At 41.9% G+C, this 21,489-nt stretch overlaps 1 protein-coding gene across 2 annotated transcripts in view; it reads right to left on the reverse strand.

The window, feature by feature from the left end:
* Positions 1-274: 274 nt before the first annotated feature.
* Positions 275-21,489, reverse strand: part of LOC105731457 (aldehyde oxidase) — an 87,177-nt gene continuing 65,962 nt past the window's right edge. Inside the window, exons 26-35 of one of the 2 annotated variants that reach the window (XM_021670702.2) lie at positions 20,240-20,467; positions 14,571-14,666; positions 12,189-12,317; positions 11,366-11,440; positions 9,769-9,821; positions 8,434-8,548; positions 4,664-4,729; positions 2,972-3,160; positions 2,028-2,195; positions 275-1,144 (exon numbers count right to left, since the gene is read on the reverse strand). In XM_021670702.2, the coding sequence (XP_021526377.2) occupies positions 1,094-1,144; positions 2,028-2,195; positions 2,972-3,160; positions 4,664-4,729; positions 8,434-8,548; positions 9,769-9,821; positions 11,366-11,440; positions 12,189-12,317; positions 14,571-14,666; positions 20,240-20,467 (1,170 nt within the window). In that variant the 3' untranslated portion in view covers positions 275-1,093. The remainder of the gene's footprint in view (positions 1,145-2,027; positions 2,196-2,971; positions 3,161-4,663; positions 4,730-8,433; positions 8,549-9,768; positions 9,822-11,365; positions 11,441-12,188; positions 12,318-14,570; positions 14,667-20,239; positions 20,468-21,489) is intronic. The other variant, XM_021670703.2, reaches the window with a different exon arrangement.

Consider the following 21,489-nt stretch of genomic DNA (forward strand, 5'->3'; position numbering starts at 1 on the left):
CAATGTTTAACTCCTTGAGGAAATGCTAAACTGTTTTCCACAGTATTTACACCATTCTACACTCCCCACTGCCCTGGATAAGTGTTCCAGTTTCTCCGTACCCTTGCCAATACTTACTGCTGTCCATAATTTTGATTATAACCATCCTAGTGCATATAAAATGGTGGCTCATTGTGGTTTTGATTTGGATTTTCTTAATGATTAATGAGTTTGAGCATATTTTTATATGCTTATTCATTTATATATCTTCTTTGGAGAGATGTCTACTCAAATCTTCTGGCCATTAAAAATTTTATTGATACTTTATGCCTATTTATGGAGTACATGTGATATTTTGTTACATGCATAGAATGTTAAATGATCAAGTCAGGGTATTTAGGGTAAAAGAACTACTGTACCATCCAGCAATTCCTTTCCCTATTTTTAAATTACTTGCCTTTTTATTGTTGAGTTGTAGGAGCTCTTCATTTATCTGGTTACAAGACCTTTATCAAATACATGATTTACAAATATTTTATCCTATTCTGTGGGTTTTCTTTTAATTTCTTGGTAGTAATCTTCAAAGTTTTTTAGTTTTCATGAAAACTTTGATGAAAGTTTGCTATTTTTTTCTTTAGTCCCACTTAGATACAGTGTCTATATTCACTCTGACAAGAGGAAGGTGGTAGCAGAAAGGGACAAAAGAAAAAATGACAACTTCACAGTTCCTATTAGTAATGAAATTATTTAGAAAATTGCCTTTCACTAGACAGTATAATTTCTGTTGGTGGATACAAGCCAAGTATGAGTCACATGCAAGTCATCCTCTATTCCATTTAGCTGGATGGCTCAAAGAGACAGAGTAATGGTGAATATCACCCTAGAGGAAACCAATTAGTGTTTATAACATTGAAAATGATTTATAGATTGCTTAAGCATATCTATCAAATCTAAATGGAATACTCTGAATCACCTCCATAGAAAAGCAACACTGTGGATGATTTCTGAACTGTGGAAATTCTACGCTTCAGATCTAAAGCATCTTTGAGCAAAGACAGGACAGATTGCCATCTGGGAAGAGGCACACAATTTTCTCCAGAAGTTTGCATTTGATTTAGATGGGTACATTCCAAGGAACATAGGATCCAGGTTCATCTCTTGGAATCTAGAATAAAGACAAATTTGGATGTTCAAACCTGGGAAATGTTTGTGACTTAGGTGAAAAATAGCAGAACATAAAGTAGGCTAAACACCATCAGAGGGCAACCAGGCCATGATAGGTCAGGGAACAACAGCCTGTGAAGCGCGGAGGAAGCCAGGGGAGGAATGGGGAGCTCCTGGGGTTATCATCTCATGCTTGAAGACGGCCCAGCAAAAAGTGGAGTGGGTCTCTGTTTCTCCAGAGTAGAAGAAGCAATTTGTGAGAGGCTTAGGGAAAACCACAAAGGATACCACAAAGAGCCAATGTGAGTGGAAGATGGGAGGGGCTCTTCCTTTGGTCTAAGTCAGGGAGGTAACTGTGAACAGCATGACTTTCTTCCACTATTAAAAACCCTGTCCCTGAAAATATCCAAGGAGGGTAGAGATGCCTGCTCGGCAGGGGCACTGTTGCCAGAAGGGACTGGTTCCTGCTAGCACACTTTTCTGGTGCCTGTTTGGGGCTGGGGTGGAGACAGACTGTCAGAGGGGCCTATATTCCTGGCCTGGGTATCCTAGGTTCAGGGCACAGTTCCTGAACTTCTGTTCCTGACCGAGGTATCCTAGGAAGGGAGCAAAACAGGAAAGGAACATAAAATTGATGGGAATGAACCTTCTTTTGTCAAATGGTATAGAATGGAGTGGAGCAGGGCAAGGCTGATGAAAAAAGGCAACCTGAGGGGCACAAGTTCAAGGGCCCCCCTGCGCATCTGAGCAAATGCCCCCAAGTTTCCCATCACCTTTTCTGGCAAGAAAAGCCACAGTGATGGGTTCATGAAATCTTACCACAAGAACAGGGGCCCAAAATTCAGAATTTTATAATTGCTTTTTTTCTACTGGGTAGAACATACCATTTTTGTGAACTTGTCTTCACAGGCCATCCTAATCTTCTCCGGGGTCAGTGGACTATTAAGCCTCAAGGGTCCACGCAGTCCTCTTTCCTGTCGTGCTGCACTCACCGCATCATGGATAGCGAAAAACACAGAGCATCCCAGGAAGACCCCCGACTCTCCCAGACCCTTGAAAGGAAGCACGCCAACTAGAGTATTCCTCTCTCTCTCTCACTCTATATATGTGTGCATATTTATAGTATATGTGAATATATAAAAATATTACATATGATATATGTGGGTTTTTTTGGTTTTGTTTTGAGACAGAGTCTGGCTCTGTCGTCCAAGTGTGACACTGGTGTGCAGTGATGCCATCTCAGCTCACTGCAATCTCTGTCTCCGGGGTTCAAGCCATTCTCTTGCCTCAGCCTCCTGAGTAGCTGGGATTACAGACATGCACAACCACACCCAGATTATTTTTGTATTTTTGGCAGAGATAGGGTTTCGCCAGGTTGGCCAGGCTGATCTTGAGCTCCTGGTCTCAGGTGATCTGCCCGCCTTGGCCTCCCAAAGTGCTTGGATTACACACATGAGCCATTGTGCCCAGCCTATGTAAATTTTTTGTTTAAAAAAGTAATTTAATCTTTTGATTCAATATTCCCATTCTTAGAATTTTAGCCTAAAGAAATGACCTACATACAGAAGATAATTATTAGTCATGCAGATGATTATTGCAAGGTGAAAAATCAGATAGAACCTGATGGCAATAGTAGTTCATGTTAGGTTCTAAGATTTGGAATTTAAAAATTTTATCATGATGTTAGATTAGAATTAAAATGTTTAATGAGAATTTTTCTTCTGCACACCTAGTAAAAATCCCAAACAGCCAAGAGATGAATGTTGCCCCCCTGTCACCCAACAGGTATCACATAAACATGCAAATTTCCCCACAGAGCGTAACTTACCTTAGATGAATAAAGAGTATTTGAGTTTTGAGAGGGAGGCAACAAAGAAATGTGCAACTGTGTGGGCATGTCACAGATGGCAGGGATTTTATATTGGTCTGGACCACGAGTGTGCAGAACGCCCTGGGGAGAATAATTCAGTTCCTCTATTGTATAAAGTCCCATGCCTTGAATAAATGCACCTTCAATCTGAGGCAAGAACAAAAAAAGAATTTCCACATATGAGAAAACACAGTCAACAGTAAGTAGCATTTCAACACATGCTGTTTGTTTGAATTTTTTTAAATTATAGTTTAAGAGCATATTCAGGATGTCTTGGAGCGTGTCGCTGAAAGCTACCCTAAAAGCCATTCTGAACACCGCGTTCAGCACTAAGTTCAAAGAAGTTCAAAGTCAAAGGACTTGGGTTCCAATCTTGGTTTGGCCATTGAAATGATTGCTCAGGAAGAGTCTTCACAGAGACCGGAGCCTAAGCACCTTCTTCTTTTCCCCCTCTCCCATAAGGCAGATGAAACTCTCCGACTGATGTATCCACAGACCCCAGGGCACTAGTGAAAGCTAGAATTCCATTGTCTCATCCCACCTCCTCACCTGCAAATTGGCTAGCCTCACATCTCTGGACTCTGATTTTAGATGAGTCTTTGAAAACTCCAGGCCATTCCCACTAAATGAAATCTTGTCTCTAAAAGCCTCCTACCCACCCGTGGCAGTCCCCGGCCCTCTTCTGTTCTCTGACACCCACCTCCTGGTCCAACCCCCACCGCCACACAGGCCTTGCTCATTGTCAGCAGCCCTGGCCTGATCAGCAGCCATGAACGGGCATGCTAAATTCCATGTGTTTCTGTAGGGTGACTTCCTCCATTCTTCTTTCACCTCAAACATCATTTCTCGTTCTTTCCTTGACAACCTGGTTCATACCCATTTCCTCCTTAAGCCTCTTTTGACTTCTCCACACCATAGATTCTTCCCATTCACCAAGAACACAATGTTAGGATGGTGGGGGCGGGGAGGGGACACTAGATGGTGCCCTAAATCGGAGTTAAAGAGCTGAATTGCCTCCAGGTTCGAGACAGGTAAAGCAAGTATGTGAAGATTTCAGGTGGGTCCTGTGTCACTGGAGAGTGTGGGACTCTAAAGGTGTGGCCACCGACTTTTGCCTCAAGGAAATGCAGATCCAGTGTGGGCAAATTTTCTGTTTTCAAGAGAAGCTAGATATTTATGACTTTCCAACTATTTCAAATTTAAATTTGAAAATGTCTGCAGGTGGAATCCAGCCCTACAGGCTGCCTATCAATAGCTACTGCTCTAATGACTTGAGGCTTATTATCCCAACACGACTTCAAACTCCTTGAAGCTGAAGCGCACTGTGTGGCCAAGGTTCAGCCCTGGGCACTAACTCCACTTATGTCCCAGCAGTTTGGAGCTCATCGGTCCCCTCTAGGCTTGGTCTTGCCTCACTCATGCTCCCCAGTCACAGATTGTATGTTCCTTCAAAAACTACCTAAAACACCTTTATATCCTTCCCCCTTTTAAACAGCAAGACATTTGAGCTCTGCAGTTGTTTTGAATAGAGTTGACTAAAAGGGTAGAAAAATAAGATGATGAACTAAGCCTGACAGAATGCTCCCCTGCAGACCCCACTGCACATTTGGCTTTTACAAACACAAAGTGAGACACATCAGTTACACATACCTGGCCGATGTCAAGGGCTGGATTTATACTGCGGCCAACATCCATGACGATGTCTGTTCTGATGTTCTGGTAATAATAAAAAAAAAGTTAAAATGTTTATTTTAATGAAGAAATATTAGGGAGAAGAAGCTGAGGAATACTTCCTGCCAGGCTGACTTTGGTATAAAGCCTTTCTTTGAGCCATGTCATTTCAGAAGAGGCAACAAAGATTTTATTATATGACAAAGTTTATTATGTAAAACTTTCAAAATTATGCAAATACTCTTAGCCTGCTGAAGCACTGTTTAGTTTTTCCTTGGAAATAATAGGAGAAAAAAATTACTTGATTTTGATTCAAGCTGGATGATGCAACAGATTGAGTTTAATTCACTACAACAGATATAATATATGACACAACAAAAGAAAATATCTATGGCTCTCACGATCCTAGTTGCAAAGCTTAATGGCTAGCACACTACCCAACATCCAGGTACGACTGGCTGAGAAATGTTTACTGAACCACAGAGTTTGGGGTGCATCCACAAAAAACTCTTTGAACTGTCATCTGCTGTTCTAGACTCTTCATTTTTGGGGCAGAGGAGAGAATAAAGTTGACACTACAACTTGTTCCTGATAACCTACAAATGAGGAGTACAGCAGGCCCAGCCAGAGTGTTAGTAACACTTTGCTGTCCAGCAAATCTGTGCATTTTTAAAAAATGTGATGTAATGGTCTCTGCCATGACTAACAGATTGTACTTATAATTACTAGTTGAACAAAGGAAATCCAAGAGTTTCCTTGTTTGATCTGGGACTTTCATCTAACATTTGAAAATTAGATGATCCGGAATGTTTGACCATAATAAAACTTCAGAAACTCACATCTCTTATTTAAAGACACAGTGAAGTGTAAAATCCGCTTTGACACCAGTCAGCAAGACTGGCCTTGCAGGAGATAAGTGGCCTTAACTGGAGGTGAGAGAAGAAGCTCTAAAGTCTTCTGTATTAGTGAAGGTTCTGCTTTCAAAGCTGTGGGCTTAGGCTGGGTGGGCTGGTTCATGTCTCTAATCCCAGCACTTTGGGAGGCCAAGGCGGGCAGATCACTTGAGGCCAGGAGTTCAAGACCAACCTGGCCAACATGGTGAAACACTGTCTCTACTAAAAATACAAAATTATCCAGGGGTGGTGGCATATGCCTGTAGTCCCAGCTACTCAGGAGGCTAAGGCATGAGAATCACTTGAACCCTGGAGGTGGAGGCTGCAGTGAGCCGAGATCGTGCCATTGCACTCCAGCCTTGGCAACAGAGCAAGACTTTGTCTCAAAACAGAAGAAAACAACCCACAAAGCCATGGGTTTAGTGCTGTGTGTGTTTTTTGTTAGGGCTGGAGAGAGTGGGTCTAGGTTGTGGTAGGCTGCCTTCAGGATGGCTCTAGATGATCCTCACCTTCTGGTTTTCACATCCACATACAGTCTCCTCCTACACTCTACCAGGGCTAACCTGTATGACCAATAGGCTATGGTGGAGGTGACACTAATCACTGAGATTAGGTGATTAAGCTGGGTTTCTGTCTAGGGTACTCTCTCGCTTGCTCATGCTCTCTCTTTTTCTCTTGGGCTGGTCTTTCTGGAGGAAGCCAGCTGTGATGTCCTGAGGACACTCAGGCAGCCTACAGAGAGGTGTCTACATGACAAAGAATGGAGGGGCCTCTGGCCAACAGCCAGTGAGAAGCTGAGGCCTCCTGTCAACAACGCTATGACGCTATGACGGAGGGAGGTGGAACAGGATTCTCCTGTCCCCATTGAATTTGAGATGACTGTCGCCCCAGCCACAGCTTGACTAAAGCTTCATGCAGAATCACCCAGATAAGCCATTCCCGGAGGCCTGCCCCTCAGAAGTCATGTGAGCAAATGAGCATCCACTGTTTTCAGCACTAAGTTTGGGGGTAATTTGTTGCATAACAACAGATAACTGATATTTAGATGTAGGTTCAAAGTAAGGAAAATTTTGCTGGAATAAGGGCAATTCTATCAACAGGGGAATGGCTGAGAACCAGGCCTCTGGGGAAGGACCCTGGTAGAATGTCACATTGTGGCTTTTTGCCTAGCAGTGACACCCACCTGAGCTGAGATTTTGCTTTTATGAAGGCATCTGATGAGACTATATGGCAGATCTCTTAAGATCATTAAAATAAGTTATGAGAAAATGTCTTAAAATTTCATACTAGGCTAATTATTACCTTGTTCTTAGATCTCAACAAGGACAAGGCATATATAGGAATGACTAAGAAAATCCACATGACTAAGTTTTCACTAACTTTTGTTTTGAGGGAGAAGGGATTTAGAAATCACTTATATGAGCAGGGCACAGTGGCTCATGCCTGTCATCCCAGCATTTTGGGAGGTCAAGGTGGGTGGATCACTTGAAGGCAGGAATTTGAGACCAGCCTGGGAAACATGATGAAACCATATCTCTTCTAAAAATACAAAGGTTAGCTGGGTATGGTGGTGCAGCCTCTAATCCCAGCTACTTGGGAGGCATGAGAATCGCTTGAAGCCGGGAGGCAGAGGTTGCAATAAGCCGAATTGAGCCACTGCACCCCAGCCTGGGTGACAGAGTGAAATTCTGTCTCAAAAACAAAGAAACAAACAAAAAGAAATCAGTTATATGAAAGAACCCTCTTCCCTAGTAGTGTAGGACTGCTACTCTAACACAAAAACTATGCTCAGAGTGATCATTGTTTTGCCCTAGTTCGAGGTAACCCTAAAGAGATCCAGTCTGAGTTAGAATCACACAGGTTAGATACTTGAAAAGGCAGATTCAATAAAGGTGACTATAGTTTCAGAGATTAGGTTGACTATAGTTTTAAAAAATACATGCTGGGGACTTATTAAATGAAAAGTTAAATCTGATCACAGTCCAAGAATGCAGGAATAGAGGATATTTGTAAATATCAAGAATTAGAGCTTGCTTCTAGGTATATTTTGGAACAGATTATTACTAAACTGGTAGCTTGGTCACGTGACAATTGTGAGGGTATCACAGTCCCATTTAATGTATCAATGATCATTCATTATTATTGACAGTGACCAGTAAGTGGCTCCTTTCACTCCTGAAGGCTGTGGTACAAGAGGAGAAATTCTATGAGTCTTTGAAGCGAGAGAGAGAGAGGAGGGAGAGGGAGGGAGGGAGAGAGAGAGAGAGAGAGAGAGAGAGAGTGTGTGTGTGTGTGTGTGTGTGTATCTCTTCAAAGCATCCCTTGAAAGCACAAGGATGCTCTTAAACTATCTAAAAAGGAAGCCAGCTCTGTGGCACAATGGGTAGTGCATTGGACTTCTAAAAAGCAAAACCTAGCTGAGTAAAAGACATCAAAACATGGCCACTGACTGCCCTGGACTGGCTTGGTGCTTGTTAGCAGATTACGGATGCCTATGAAATCCTTCAAGAATGTTGTATCTTGGCCTTTCTCATAAGAGGTCAAAATTGCTTGTTGTGTCAACAGTCTACATGAAAGCCCCCTTTTGAGTATATCTGCTTCTTCAAGTGGTTTCTTTCCTGATTCCATTTAAAAGGGCTGGGGAAATAAAGAAAAGTCACCAGTTGTTTTCTGTGGCAGCAACCAGACCACCAAGGCAACTGTGGGGATTATATTTTCTTCTGGTAATCCAGGGAAATCACCCTTAGGCCAAATGCCCGGTGTTGCCACTCACTCAGCTCTCCTCAGATAGATGGCACCTGTGGAATTTAGGTGCATCCTAAGTGCAACTTGAAGACCTTTCCAACCAGTACTGACCTTATGATCCCCCGTCAGGCAGTCTATTTCCACCTCGGAACAGGCAGCTCCATAAACAAAGTATTCGAAGGGATGGCCTTCGCCTTTCTCCCAGTTCATGTCTGACTCGTAACCCCTGGAGGAAACAGAACTCTTGAGTGTTGTTAAGTGATCAAGTCCTCTAATTGCAGACCATGATGACTAGACAGACCCATGAGGAGTTATGCAAACCACAGGAATATACTTGTACAATAATATGCCAGCACCTAATGTATGTGCAATAAATGCATTGAATAAATATTTAGTTTTTTCTTTTAAAACTTGCTTTGTCTAATAAAAACATCTAACTACTCCTGACTAGTGCCTCCTAACTTAGCTTCTTACTTCAATGAATGTCCATCTTACTGCTTTTGGCTAATATTGGATCATGTAATTGTCATCAGATTTGGGGAACTCAACCTTCATTTTACACCAAACGCTATTTCAAAGGTGCATGTTTGCCTGCTTTGTCTATCTTTCTGGCTCCAGTATTTGCCCCTCTGTGTGAAGGATCAGGTCCCATGGCTCTCATTCTTTGCCTCTACTCTGGTCTCTCACCATCAAGCTCCATGGCCTGCTCTGTTCCTAACTAATTTTTAAGAACATCAAATAAATATTAATGGTAAAAGAGAAGCATGGGTCAGCAGCTTGCAGGACTCTCTACCCTCTCTCCTCTGCTCCCCTGCAACCGGAGGTGGCCATTAAAAATGCTTCCAAAGCCTGTTCCTGACAGGCAGTCAGTGCCCAGGACTCCCACGGCAACAGCAAAGCGACCAAACCAGGTAAGGCTCTACATCACCCTGCTCTCAGACAGCTTTCACTCTCCGTTAAAATAATTTAATAAACTGTTTTCCAGATTCAGTGAGTTCCTGTTGTTTCACATCTTAATGTAACATGGTTATGGTCTAATATCTTTTTGTCAATCCTGAAGGTGTAAAATGGTATCCATCTTGTGGTTTAATTTGCATTCCCCTACCTTTGTTTCTTAAGAGATAGACTGTGTTTCTAACAAAAAGTCAACCACTGCTGAGTATTCCAAGTACTAACCCCAGAGAGCCTTATAATACCACCCACTATGATTAGAATCATCAGTTCAGCTGAATTTTGTGTGCCTATTTTCCCTAGCAGAAGTCTTTCTGGATATTAGCCGTTAAACGTTCTTTATAACCATGAATTAACTAGCAGTTAAATGTTCTTTATAACCATGGGTAAATAGAAGGTACAAAGTCAGCGTTTGCCAAATTGCAAGGGAACTGAAACTCTTCCTCAACATACCACTGTTATCTTCCATAGCATGTGATTGGAGGGAGTATTTACCTGAAGTATCCAACAGCTGAAAGACTAATGCTTTCATTAAAAGCAGTCTGCGCCTGTGAAGGAAGAGCATAGTGTGATGCAACAAGGATGCCCAAAGAAAGAATCACTCAAGACTTGAGTTTTAATTTTACCCTGTGTGTTAAATAAAATTACCAGCAACAGTAACTAGGAAGGACCCAGATTAGTCCATTCCTTTCTGCATTCTCCATTTCCACAGGCATTTGTGGTTCACAGCTTGTAGCTGTTTGTTCAGCACATATGATCGTAATAAATGCCTGCCGTGGCACACTGCAGAATGGACTAAAGTCATCAACACGTGTTCCACTTAGGAAGAAATTCACTCAGTCATCCATAATAAATTTCCAATTAACATGGGACATTTTAGAAAACAATGGTTGGTTGGCTGCTTAATTAATTTTAATATCAGGGTCCTGCTAGTCTATAGAGTAAGGGTTCATTTTCTAATTTATAGTTATGGGAATTGTCAATTCTTTCTGGGCATATTTGTTTCAGTTGAGGGGAGTAATTTTGCTAAATCGTACCATTTTCACCAAAAGGTCTCCTGACTCTGCAGTGCACGGAGTTGACTATTATGCAGAAAAATGGGGGTTAGGTCCAAGGCCCCAAGTCTATGAATGAAGGTCAGAAGAACATCAATCATTAGAGAAGACAGTGGGCTGAATGGCTGTATTTCATGGTAGTGGAGGAGTACTCCCCACGCTGCACCTCTCTCCAGCTTTCTCCAGCCACAGCGACTCAGCTTATTGGACTCAGGTAGCACAGGGGAGAGGACAGAAACAAATATGCCCAGGAAGTATAGACAGACATCATAAATATGAATTATAAAATGAGTCCTTACTCTGCAGAACAGCAGAAACCTTTAAACCTTTCCTAAGTGGGATTCCTCAAATGCTACTTCTGCTAGACCTGTACTCGTAAGGTTGCAAAAACTGGCATTCTAGAATAGCCAGCGTGACACACGCTCCCAGCTTTTATGGATATTCGTTCCACAACTTCTGGTAGTTGATAACCTATTACTTTGAAAAGTTTGTTAGTTGACTTTAGAATGTGTCTTCTTTTCCAACTAGATTGTAGGCAGGTCAAAGGAAGCAGCTGAGTATTTCCATTCTACTGAGTACCTATTACTGGATGAACAATACCAGTTGGCCTGGTTTTCTATTTCTAAATGAGTGCTTATATGATTTTTACTTTTACAGAATGGTTCTACTATTGTTTTTCTATTTTAGGAACAGTAAAACCAAAAGAAGGAGAAAAAAACAGATGTAACGTTATTATCCAGACAATCCCTAGGTTCCATAGGATGAAACATTAATGAATTCTAGATTAAAACAGGAGTTCTGGCAGAAAAACCATCTTTCTCTCTAACAGAAAATTTTCCCAGATGCATGAGTTCCTCTACTACATTGTGATAGGATTTCCACACGCTAAGAGCCAAAGGGCCTTTTACTTATCATTATGCAATGGTGGTACCTTTGCAAACGCCCTTTCTGCAGATTTTAATTAATGCATATTGTTCTTACTCTCCTCCCACTCCTTTTTCTTCTAAAATAAAATACAGAGAACTGTTGATTCTCACCCAGTCTTTCCAAGTTCCTTTAGGATTCTTGCTGATGATGGGTTCGAGGCGTTTTAGAAGAGTTTGACAGGCATCCTAGAAATTATTTTTAAATTAAAATGATTATCCTAATTTCATGCAAACACCAAATTCAAAACAACACAATATGTACCATTCCATAGGCTTATCTAAGAGGGAACATGCAGAAATAAGACACCAACCCTATATGAAGGTGATCTGAAAGGTTTCATATGAGTGTGTGCACATGCTTGTGTGTGTGTGTGAGAGAGAGAGACAGAGAGAGAGAGAGAGAGAGAGAGAGAGAGAGAGAGAGAGAGAGAGAGAGAGAGAGAGAGAGAGAGAGAACTGGCTTTGTAAGCCACGCTAAAAAGTCAGGACTTAATAAAAAACCTCTTGGCAAACCACCAGCCACTGCTTTCAGACATGGCTTGGCCACATTTTATTTTGTGAGAAAATTCACTCTGGCAGCAAAAAGCCAGAGCAAAAGGTGATGAAGTTGTGGTGGAGAGACAGAAGTCCTACATCGGTCCTAGGAAGAGGTGGGAGTCTGTCTCAAAGTGGTACTAACAACATGGAAGCAGAAAGATAAGAGACATTTTTGAGTAGAATTGAAAGGACTTGCTCATTAGTAAAATTCAGGAGTGAAGGAGAAAGAGAAGTGGCATTTCTGGCACAGGAGAACCACAGGGTGCTGTACCCCTGACTGAGGCCAAGATGGGGAAGGAGATATGAGCTGGATTAACTCTCAGCATCTTTGGAGCTCCACCCATGTATTTGGCCCTGAAGGAGTTAATGATTTGGACGCCACTGCAGTGACTGTTACCTTTACTGCCAACCCATTGAGATCTGCCACTACAGAACCTCCAGAGACATTTGCATTAGGGACGGTTTCCGTGCTTGTTCCACGCAGGTGAACATTTGACATTGGCATTCTTAATTCACGGCTGACCACCTGGATTTTAGGAGAGAGTTTCTTTTTAAACACTTTGATCAGTCCCAGACCTGTACACATGCCCACGTGGTAACACACATGTAACACCCTCATACGTATGACAGGGACAAGGGAGCAGAACCACAAATTTCCTCCAGACACAAAAGTTTCTTGTTTCTAAAACCCTATATGCTAGTCTGGACCCCAAGTCCTGAACACACTTTCTTTTTCTTTGACTTTCTGGTGATCGTGTCAGAAAGAGGAGGTGAGGCCCTGGGCCAACGCTGGAAGAAATGCTTCATTCTTATTTTTATAATCATGATATTGACACCTTTGAGGGCTCTCCTACCACCACACTCTGCAAAATTCTAGCAGAACCTCATCAATGATAGGAGATGTCTATCTCCTATCCACATTTCTGGAGTTGCCCCAGGAAAAGAATGCTTCTTATGAGGGAGGACAATGGCCTTGGAAAAGTGGCGACATGAACATGTGAGTCACAGGACATGGTGATAGTGCTACATGCCAACACTGGGACTTAGCTGGCTGCTTTATTCTTTATTTTTAGTGCTAGAGAGAAAAATCATATTGTTAACTTTAGTTGATCCCAAATTCACCTCTCTCCTGCTAGCAGAATGGCTTGAAATTGTTTACCTAGAGCTCCTATAAGGACACAGGCATACGGAGCCCTTCCATGAGGTCTGGCTCTCAGATCATCCACACAGAGTGCATAGGCTCAGCATATAAAGGTCTCTGGTGATCCAATAGGAAAACATTGAAATTTTACCCTCTAAATGGGGAAAGGATGACCAGTCAATTCTCAAGTGACTGAGAACACGAGTGAAAATATGTATTCAACATCTTTATACTTAAAAAAAAGTAAATGAAAGCAGTAATAAGATACTTTCATTCACTTATCAAATTATCTACAAATTTTCAAATTTTCAACAATCCATAACATTCACTGTTAGGGTTATCATGAAATGGACACTTTCTGGAAAACAATTTGATTATATGTGTCAAACAATTTAAAATAGTCACACCTGTGACCCAGCAGTTCTCCCAGAAATCTATTTTAAGAAACAATCAATAATATGATTACAGGTTAATGTACAAAAATATTCACTGAAGTATTCAAACAGCTGAGGGATGGTTAAATAAATCATACATATATCCACATGCAGCCATTAAAAATCGTGATTGTAAAGACTGCTTAACGACAGGAGAAAGTGTTCACACTATATAAAGTGGGTGAAAAAACAGAATACAAAATTATACAAAAGCATGTTGGTGACTTTTTGCAAAAGAAAAAAAAGACAAGATGAAAAGACTCCCAAGTAATGATTATTCTACGTGGTGAAATTGTGTAGGGTCTTTGTTTTTTAAATTTTTCTGCTGCTTCCAAATGTTTTACAATCTATAATGTTACTATTATGATTAACAAAAGAGAAACAGTAGCTTAAAATTAATCTAAAATAAGATAGCCAAAAGAAAACAGATAAAGTTTGGCTGGAAATATCAAAGGTGATTTACGTTAGTGATTGTTTGGAGCCCTTAATACAAAAAGGGCAAGAAATAATCTTATACATCAGAATTTACACATTATCTTATTTCCCAACAAAGTTTCAAAAAGAACAACTCAACTGTCACTGTATCCAAAGGAAAGCAGCAAATAAGCATATAACTTTCTTCAGCAATAAAACAATTTGAGACTCTTCTGCCACATTCTTTTAGGAGTTCACTTCCAAAATTGGTTTGTTTACCCAGTTTCTGCTAATCACTTAACAGCTTAAGCTGTCAAAGCTCAAATCTCCTATCCTTTATTTTTAATTTTTATTTATTTTTTATTTTTTGAGACAGGGTCTTGCTCTGCCATCCAGGCTGGAGTACGGTGGTACAATTGGCTCACTGCAGCCTCAACCTCCCAGGCTTAAGCAATCCTCCCACCTCAGTCTCCCAAGTAGCTGGGAACACAGGCTCATGCCACCATGGCCTGCTAACTCAAAAAAAAAAAAAAAAAAAAAATATATATATATATATATATATATATATTAGAGATGGAATCTCCCTATGTTCCCTGGGCTGGTTTTGAACTCCTTCACTTAAGCAATCCTCTTGCCTAAGCTTCCCGAAATGCTGGGATTATAGGCATGAGCCACCCTGCCCTGCTTCCTATCCTGTATTTTAAAACAAAAAATATCCATTCATTGTTTTTATCTCATGAACAGATTTACAAGCACACACCCACCTCAATCTAGTTATTTGCATTCTTACCTGAATCATTTTAGTGTGGACCCCCTGCCCCATTTCAATTCCACCGTGAGTGACCAGCACCGAGCCATCAAGATAAATGTGAACCAAGGCAGTAGCCTGAGCAGAAAAGACAAAAACTGTTTCTATGATCTTTTTGATATTATCACATATCGTATCAATTAAAACATTTTCCTTGGAAATATTTCCTTCCAAGAATCCCCCACCTCCGAGGCTGGAGCAACAGTTTAGGTTTCTTTTGCGGGTGGGGGAAATGGGGCGGGGACTCTGTTTTAAAACGCAAAGGAAAGTATAGACAGGTAGAGGGAGAGGGTGAATAATTGTGTGCATGCATATTCTCATAGTTGTAGGCATGTCACAGAGAAATAAAAATGGAAATCCATTTTCTTATAATCCCATATAAGATGAGATAGATAGACATTAAATTTTGTTTTTTTTTGCTGCACAATGACTAAGTTCACCCTAAATCATCTCTTGGCACAGAATTACAGAGCTTTGGAGCTAGACAAGAACTTGGAAGTAATCTTATCTAACTGTATAGCTCCCTACAAGGATCCAGAAGGAACCAGACTGCTAACAGCATTAAAGGCTCTTATAATCAGAAACATCCAGTCTCTAAGCTAAACATGTTTTATAGTTAACAAGAATGTGCCTTCTGGCGTGTCTGCCTGTGCTAAACTAGAATATGGGGACATCCCAGAAATTCACAGCAGAAAACAAGGATGGCTTCTTCCCTTTGGGTCTCCAATGTAAGAGCAACATCAGTGGCATATGGTCCTAGAACAGCTGTCTCTCAGTGGTTCCACTGTGGTCCAGGAAAGCCTGCAAGGCAACCTTCACAGCTCTTCAGCAGGGAAGTGCTGCTGCATGGGTGTGGTCTGCATCAGCTAGGTTTCTTAACATCTAAGTTTCTATGCAGAGTGGCATAATAATCTAGGATTTGAAAGTCAAGGTCTTCTGACATTCTGGTAACAATCCAATGTCCACTTAATAAACCCAAAATTTTCCTAAGCCTTAATTGCTCACTTAGATTATTTGTAAGCAATCCTGGTCATAAGTGAAAGTTGATGGAACTGCATGTTAATCGCCAGATAAACCCAAGAAAAAGACAGTATTTCCAGATCAATTCTCTGACCATCAGAAGGGCCTTCCCAGCTACCTGGGGACTGTGGACCACACTTGCAGAACTCTATTTGTATCCAAAGGTTCACATTACCCCTGTGAATGACAACCGGAAGCCTCTGTCATTCCAAATAAGGCAAGTTTGACAGTGAAAATGGACTCCATTTATTTGGTCAGCAGGTGTAAACTAGGGATGTATTGGGCAAATGGGGACACCAGGATACCCTTTCTCTGAGGACAAAGGCACATCTATCCACAGTCCAAAGGAGAACCTTAGACTCTTGAGGAAGGCATAGCAGCCATGATAATGACACCCAAGGGCCTTGGGAAGATGCAGCAGGGTGTGTTTTACTGTTTATTGACTCATGACTCCTGGAAGCATGGCCATTCATTCTCAAAATAATAAAGGTAAGAAATAGCTTTCCTTTACAGAGAGCCCCGAGCTGGCTGCCTGGGGGCTGTTCATCAGATGTCAGGTGACGCCAGCTGCAACAGTAGCTCCTGGGCCCCATTCCATGGCACTTCATTGTGCTTTGCTAGAATATGAGCCCCCTGAAAGGAAGGATCACGTCTTAAGGCATCTCTCGGAATGCAACATAGCAACAAACATGTGGCAGGTGCTCAGTAAATGTTTGATAAGTAAATTTGCAGTAGCATAGCCATGCAATCTGTTTCTTAATCTTGTAGACTCTGTATTTGGTCTCCTTGGCCCTGCAAAGTGTGCATGTAATTCGTAGTTGGACTTGGCCCATGTGATTGAGCTACAATTACAGTGGATTGTACTTTTCCTACATTGTGTGACTCTGCTGGTGACAGCGTTCAGCCTGTATGTCCAAGGCAGCATGTCGATCAGAGATCACTCAGTAATTTGTTCCATGTGGTGCTGCAATCTCCTTGGGCCATTTAAAATGCCAAATTTGGTTTAGTTAAGTGGCACCACCAGACAGTTCATTGTTAGTGCCACAAAAGATAATTCTGCAAAGCTTCATCTATAAAATAGGCACAACTGGAGACCTGGAGCAGATGTTCTCCAGTGTAAGTAGAGGACCTAGTTGGGGGAATTTAAACCTTCAAACAACAACTACTGTTAGCAGTGAGAAGTTAGCTTCAAACCCACAGATTCCCCAAATATTTCAGCCATTCAGACATCTTAGTTCCTACTCTGTGCCAAGTGCCATAGTAAGGCTTGGACACACAGAGGTTGGTTAGGTCCTGTCTGTACCACTCAGTGTTCACACTGCGGGAAGTACGTACGCTGATATTTCAGGTTCAGCTCCAAACCACAGCAATAAAGCAAATCACACAATTTTTTTCTTTTCCAGTGTATATAAAAGTGATGTTTATGCTACACCATACTCTATTAAGTGTGCAATAGAATTATGTCTAAAAAGATTGTACATACTTTAATTTCAAAATACTTTGTTAAAAAATGCTAACAATCATCTGAGCCTTCAGAGAGTCAGAATCTTTTTGTAGATGGAGGAGGGTCTTGTCTCAATGTTGATGGTTGCTGACTAACCAGGGTGGTGGTTGCTGAAGATTGGAGTAGTTGTAACATTTTCTTTTTTTTGAGACAGGGTCTTGCTTTGCCACCCAGGCTGGAGTGCAGTGCCTTCCTTACTAAGCTTAATCATTTCTAGCTTTTGATTTCAAGTGAGACTTGTGACTCTTTTTTTCACTTGAACACTTAGAGGCGATTGCAGGGTTATTAATGGACCTAATTTCAATATTATTGAGTCTCAGGGAATATGGAGGCCTAAGGAGAGGGAGAGAAATGGGGGAAGGGCCAGTCGGTGGAATAGTCAGAACATATAAAACATTTATTAAGTTTGCTGTCTTATATGGGCGTGGTTCATGGTGCCCCCCAAAAATTACAATACTAAAATCAAAGATCGCTGATCACAGATCACCATAATCATGAAAAAGGTTGAAATACTGTGAGAATTACCAAAACGTGACAGAGAGACAGAGTCAGCACATACTGTTGAAAAAATGGCACCAATAGACTTGCTTGAAGCAAGGTTGCCACAAACTTTCAATTCATAAAAAAAGCAGTATCTAGGAAGTACAATAAAGCAGAGGGCAGTAAAACAAGGTATGCCTGAATAACACAGGTGGGGTATGTTTGACCCCCTCAGCTGTTGGGCAGGGACTGCCTCTGCTCAGGGAGGAGTGTAGGATGATGAAGGCGGTGCTGAGGTTGAATCCTTGTTCTGCCATTTACTGGCTGGATGTCCTTGGGCAAGACAGAGAATCCCTATGGGTTTCAGTTTCCCCTTCTATGAAATAGAGATATTCATACCTACCTGATAGAAATGAGATAGGGACTAACCAAGTGGTGACCACAAATTCCCCAGCTCAGGTCCTTCCACAGAGAAGGCACTCAAATATCATGTCTAGTTTCCTCCTCTATTTAGTTTGCTTCAGAATGGAGTCTTTTAGCACGTGTCTTCCAAGGAGTTTGGTCTCAAACTCCTTGATTCTGCCCTAAGTAAATATTTTTAGCACAGAAGCTGGTCAGTTTCCCAGAAGGCCTTCAAGAATGCATTTGTACTGCTGGCTCTTGCCTAGTTTGTTCTCAGCTGAGCTGAATCCCACTTCAGTTTCTATCAAAAGGTGTTTTGGGGAGACCATGTGGTGCAACTAGAAAATCCAGCTTTGAGAGCCATTCAGACCTGAGTTCTAGCCCCACCCCTACCTCTACCAGCTGCAGGACCTTGAGCCAGTTATTTAAACCCTCTAAGCCTAGATTTTTTCATCCCTAAAATGAGAATACAAATTTTCTAGGTTGTCCTAAGGTTGAATGAGATAAAACCTAAAAGTACTTAAACATCATAGTGCTCATTAATTGTCATTATTATTATTTTTTCTTTCTTGTAGAGATGGGGCCTCACTACGTTGCCCAGACTGGTTTCAAACTCCTGGCCTCAAGCAATTCTCCCATCTTGGCCTCCCAAAGTGTTGGGATTACAGGTGTGAGGCACTGCATCTGGCCATATCTTTTTTTAATCTACCTTTTGAGAAAATTCTGATGAAGAAAATGGGTAAGACCTGGTCTATGGTGGAGGCCAGATATGAAGTAATGGCAGCCATCAAATAGAGGTGGTACATCATGTTTACCCATAGCCAAACATGAGAGGATTTCCAAAGGATCCATGAACAAAGGAGACTGTTTTTCCTGATGATCCTGACCAGTCTGCTCAAGCCAGATGGCCCTGACTGACCTCTTTGTAAGTGCCAGCTAATCAGTTTACCCAAAATTCTATACCAAGACTCAATGCTTACAAACACTTTTCCCAGTGGTAGTTTTTTTCTCTCTTCCTTTGTAATAACCTCGTTTTTGCTTTAATTTCTCAACCACAGTCTCTTGACTGTCTCTCACATCTGAGTTAATTGTATGTAGATGACTACATGGCTCTGTGTTATTTTTTGCCATCACAAACAGGCAAGGAACGAGAAGGCTGCAATAAGATAACCATTTGTTATAATACTTCTCTGACCTACCTCCTGCCTACAATCAAAGCTGCATGCAAATGGTCTAAGGATGACACCAAAACTCAACTAGGACAGTTAGGTGAATGGATGGATATGGGATGGGGAAACGACGGTCCTACCCATTTTTCCTGGCCTCTTCTCCTCCCTTAACACACAAGATCCTCTCAAAGCTTCCCCACCCCACCATTTATTTCTATTTTGTGATCAATCAACACAACTGCCATGCCTTCTTTGTGGCTCCGACCAAGGAGTGAATCTGCAAAGAGGAGTGACAATTGTGAGGGTTCTGCCAGCTTATCTGTATATACATGGATGTGTGTATGTAAGAAAATAGATAAGAGGGGTTCCCCACTGCCATACAATGAGCCAGAATGTTGCAGTCCTCACCAGCCATTAGGGGTAAGTTTCATTCAATCTTGAGAGACAGTCAAGAATGAAGAGGTAGAAATAGCATGTGGGATTCAGCAACCAGGCAAGGGGATTTCTTTAATCAATGAAAGAAATTAAACTGCAAGAGCAGATTCCCAGTCCCCGCTTTCACAGTTTAAAAGCTCCAAGGTGAATAAACTTCAAACATTATATTTAAAAAGTGATTTATTTCTCTGGATTTAATTTACTCCAACCCACCCAGGGTTGGGCACCCAAAACCTTGCAGCTTCTCATTCCTATTTCATGGTCCAGTGACACAGAATTGCAAATGCTGGGAGAGGAGTCTTGGAGGCCATTGGTCCCACCCTCCTGCTTTCCACATGAGCAGTCTGGGCCCAGAGCAAATGGACCCAGCTGCCTGTTGCCAGGACCACGAGTAAACCTCAGTCCCCCAGTTTCCAGCAAGAATGTTTTTCACCAACCATGGGGATGTGGGCAGAGGAGCTGTGGTCTCCTCTGGAGTAAAGCTAGCTTAATTACTTTGACTTTGGTGGCTTTTGTGAAATTTAACAACTGGGCATTGCAACCATATGGCTCATATGACTTAAGGAGAAGTTTCCTCAACACCTCTTGCTTTGTCTATGCTCTCTCTGGGCAGCATCCTCATGTGTGTTTGGAGAACTGACCTGACCAGCAGCGCGTGAGCCAAGGCCGACAGGAAACTTCAAGGGGATCATGGCCAGTCCTTTCTTCTTCCAGTAATTCTCCACGTTGAATTTTTCCACAACCACTTTCCTCTGGGAGTAGGAAGACATGGCCATACATTCTCTCCAACACTGGGCCAGGTTCTTGGCATTGATCTCTTGTTTGTAGGGTGTTTGATCAATTTCCTTGTACATGTTTATCATTCGCACCTATGAAAGAAAAGGAGATTAAGGCAGGGAGGGGAAGCCCAGCAGACATAGGCTCGTCTGCCCCCTGTCCTCCTGGTCAAATTCTGCCCATCTAATAAGGTCCAAGCCAATTTCTACTTAGTCCTTGTGGAAGCCTTTCCTATTGCACAACATTGTCCTCTTCCTCTACTCAGAGCTTCTATCAAACATGCTAGCAATTACTTATGTGCTTTCTATGCTACTCTTGTGCAACTTTAAAGGATGGAACCCTTCCCTTATGTTCCAATATAACTCAACACAGTCCATGTACGCTGTAGACTCTTAATTCTAGTTGCATTTGGAATAGCTGCTGAAAGATCATCTAGGCCACATGATTTGCATTACTCACATGCTTGGTTGTAAGATAAGACTACTCACCTCCAAAACAGGCAAACATGAAAGTTTGCTTAAATATAACCAATATCTAGGATGAAGAACAAATTGAAAGATTCTATCCTAGGATGTCTGAAGCACTGAGTGCAATTCTTCCTGTATTCCCAGAATTGGTAACTAAGACCCTCAGCAGAGAATAAAAGGTGCCAAGTATGTTATATTCTCAGCTGAGAAAACTCTTAGTACTTGTGGTCAGCCCCCTCCCTAAGCTGACTGAGCCATCACAGACACACTCTCCCTACCCTCCTAAGCAAATTATCAGATCATTGTAAGAGAAAGACTGGAAATTAATGAGCTGTGCCATTTGGGGGAAGTGGTGTTTTTAAGAGGCCGTTCCCTGCTCTAACTTTCCTGGGTGTGAAGACAGGTCTTCTTGTGATTCTCTTCCATAGTGCCACCAAATGTGGCAGGACATCAGGAGAGAGTCTAGGGGATGACCACGAAGGGAGGGGCAAGGCCTCCCACAGGTTCAAGAGAAGCAAAGAAAGTGGCTACTCTTGGGCGAAAGGTGGTAGATGAGTTGGGACTGAGATAGGGGCTAAAACTGAAGCCTAAGCACTGCCATCTTATAGAGAAGCCACTTGGGCCCTGGGCAGAGGTGTAGTTCTCAG

This window comes from Aotus nancymaae, unplaced genomic scaffold (genome assembly GCF_030222135.1).
Source record: "Aotus nancymaae isolate 86718 unplaced genomic scaffold, 86718_ANA_hifiasm-v0.15.2.pri h1tg000008l, whole genome shotgun sequence".
Lineage (NCBI taxonomy): Eukaryota > Metazoa > Chordata > Mammalia > Primates > Aotidae > Aotus > Aotus nancymaae.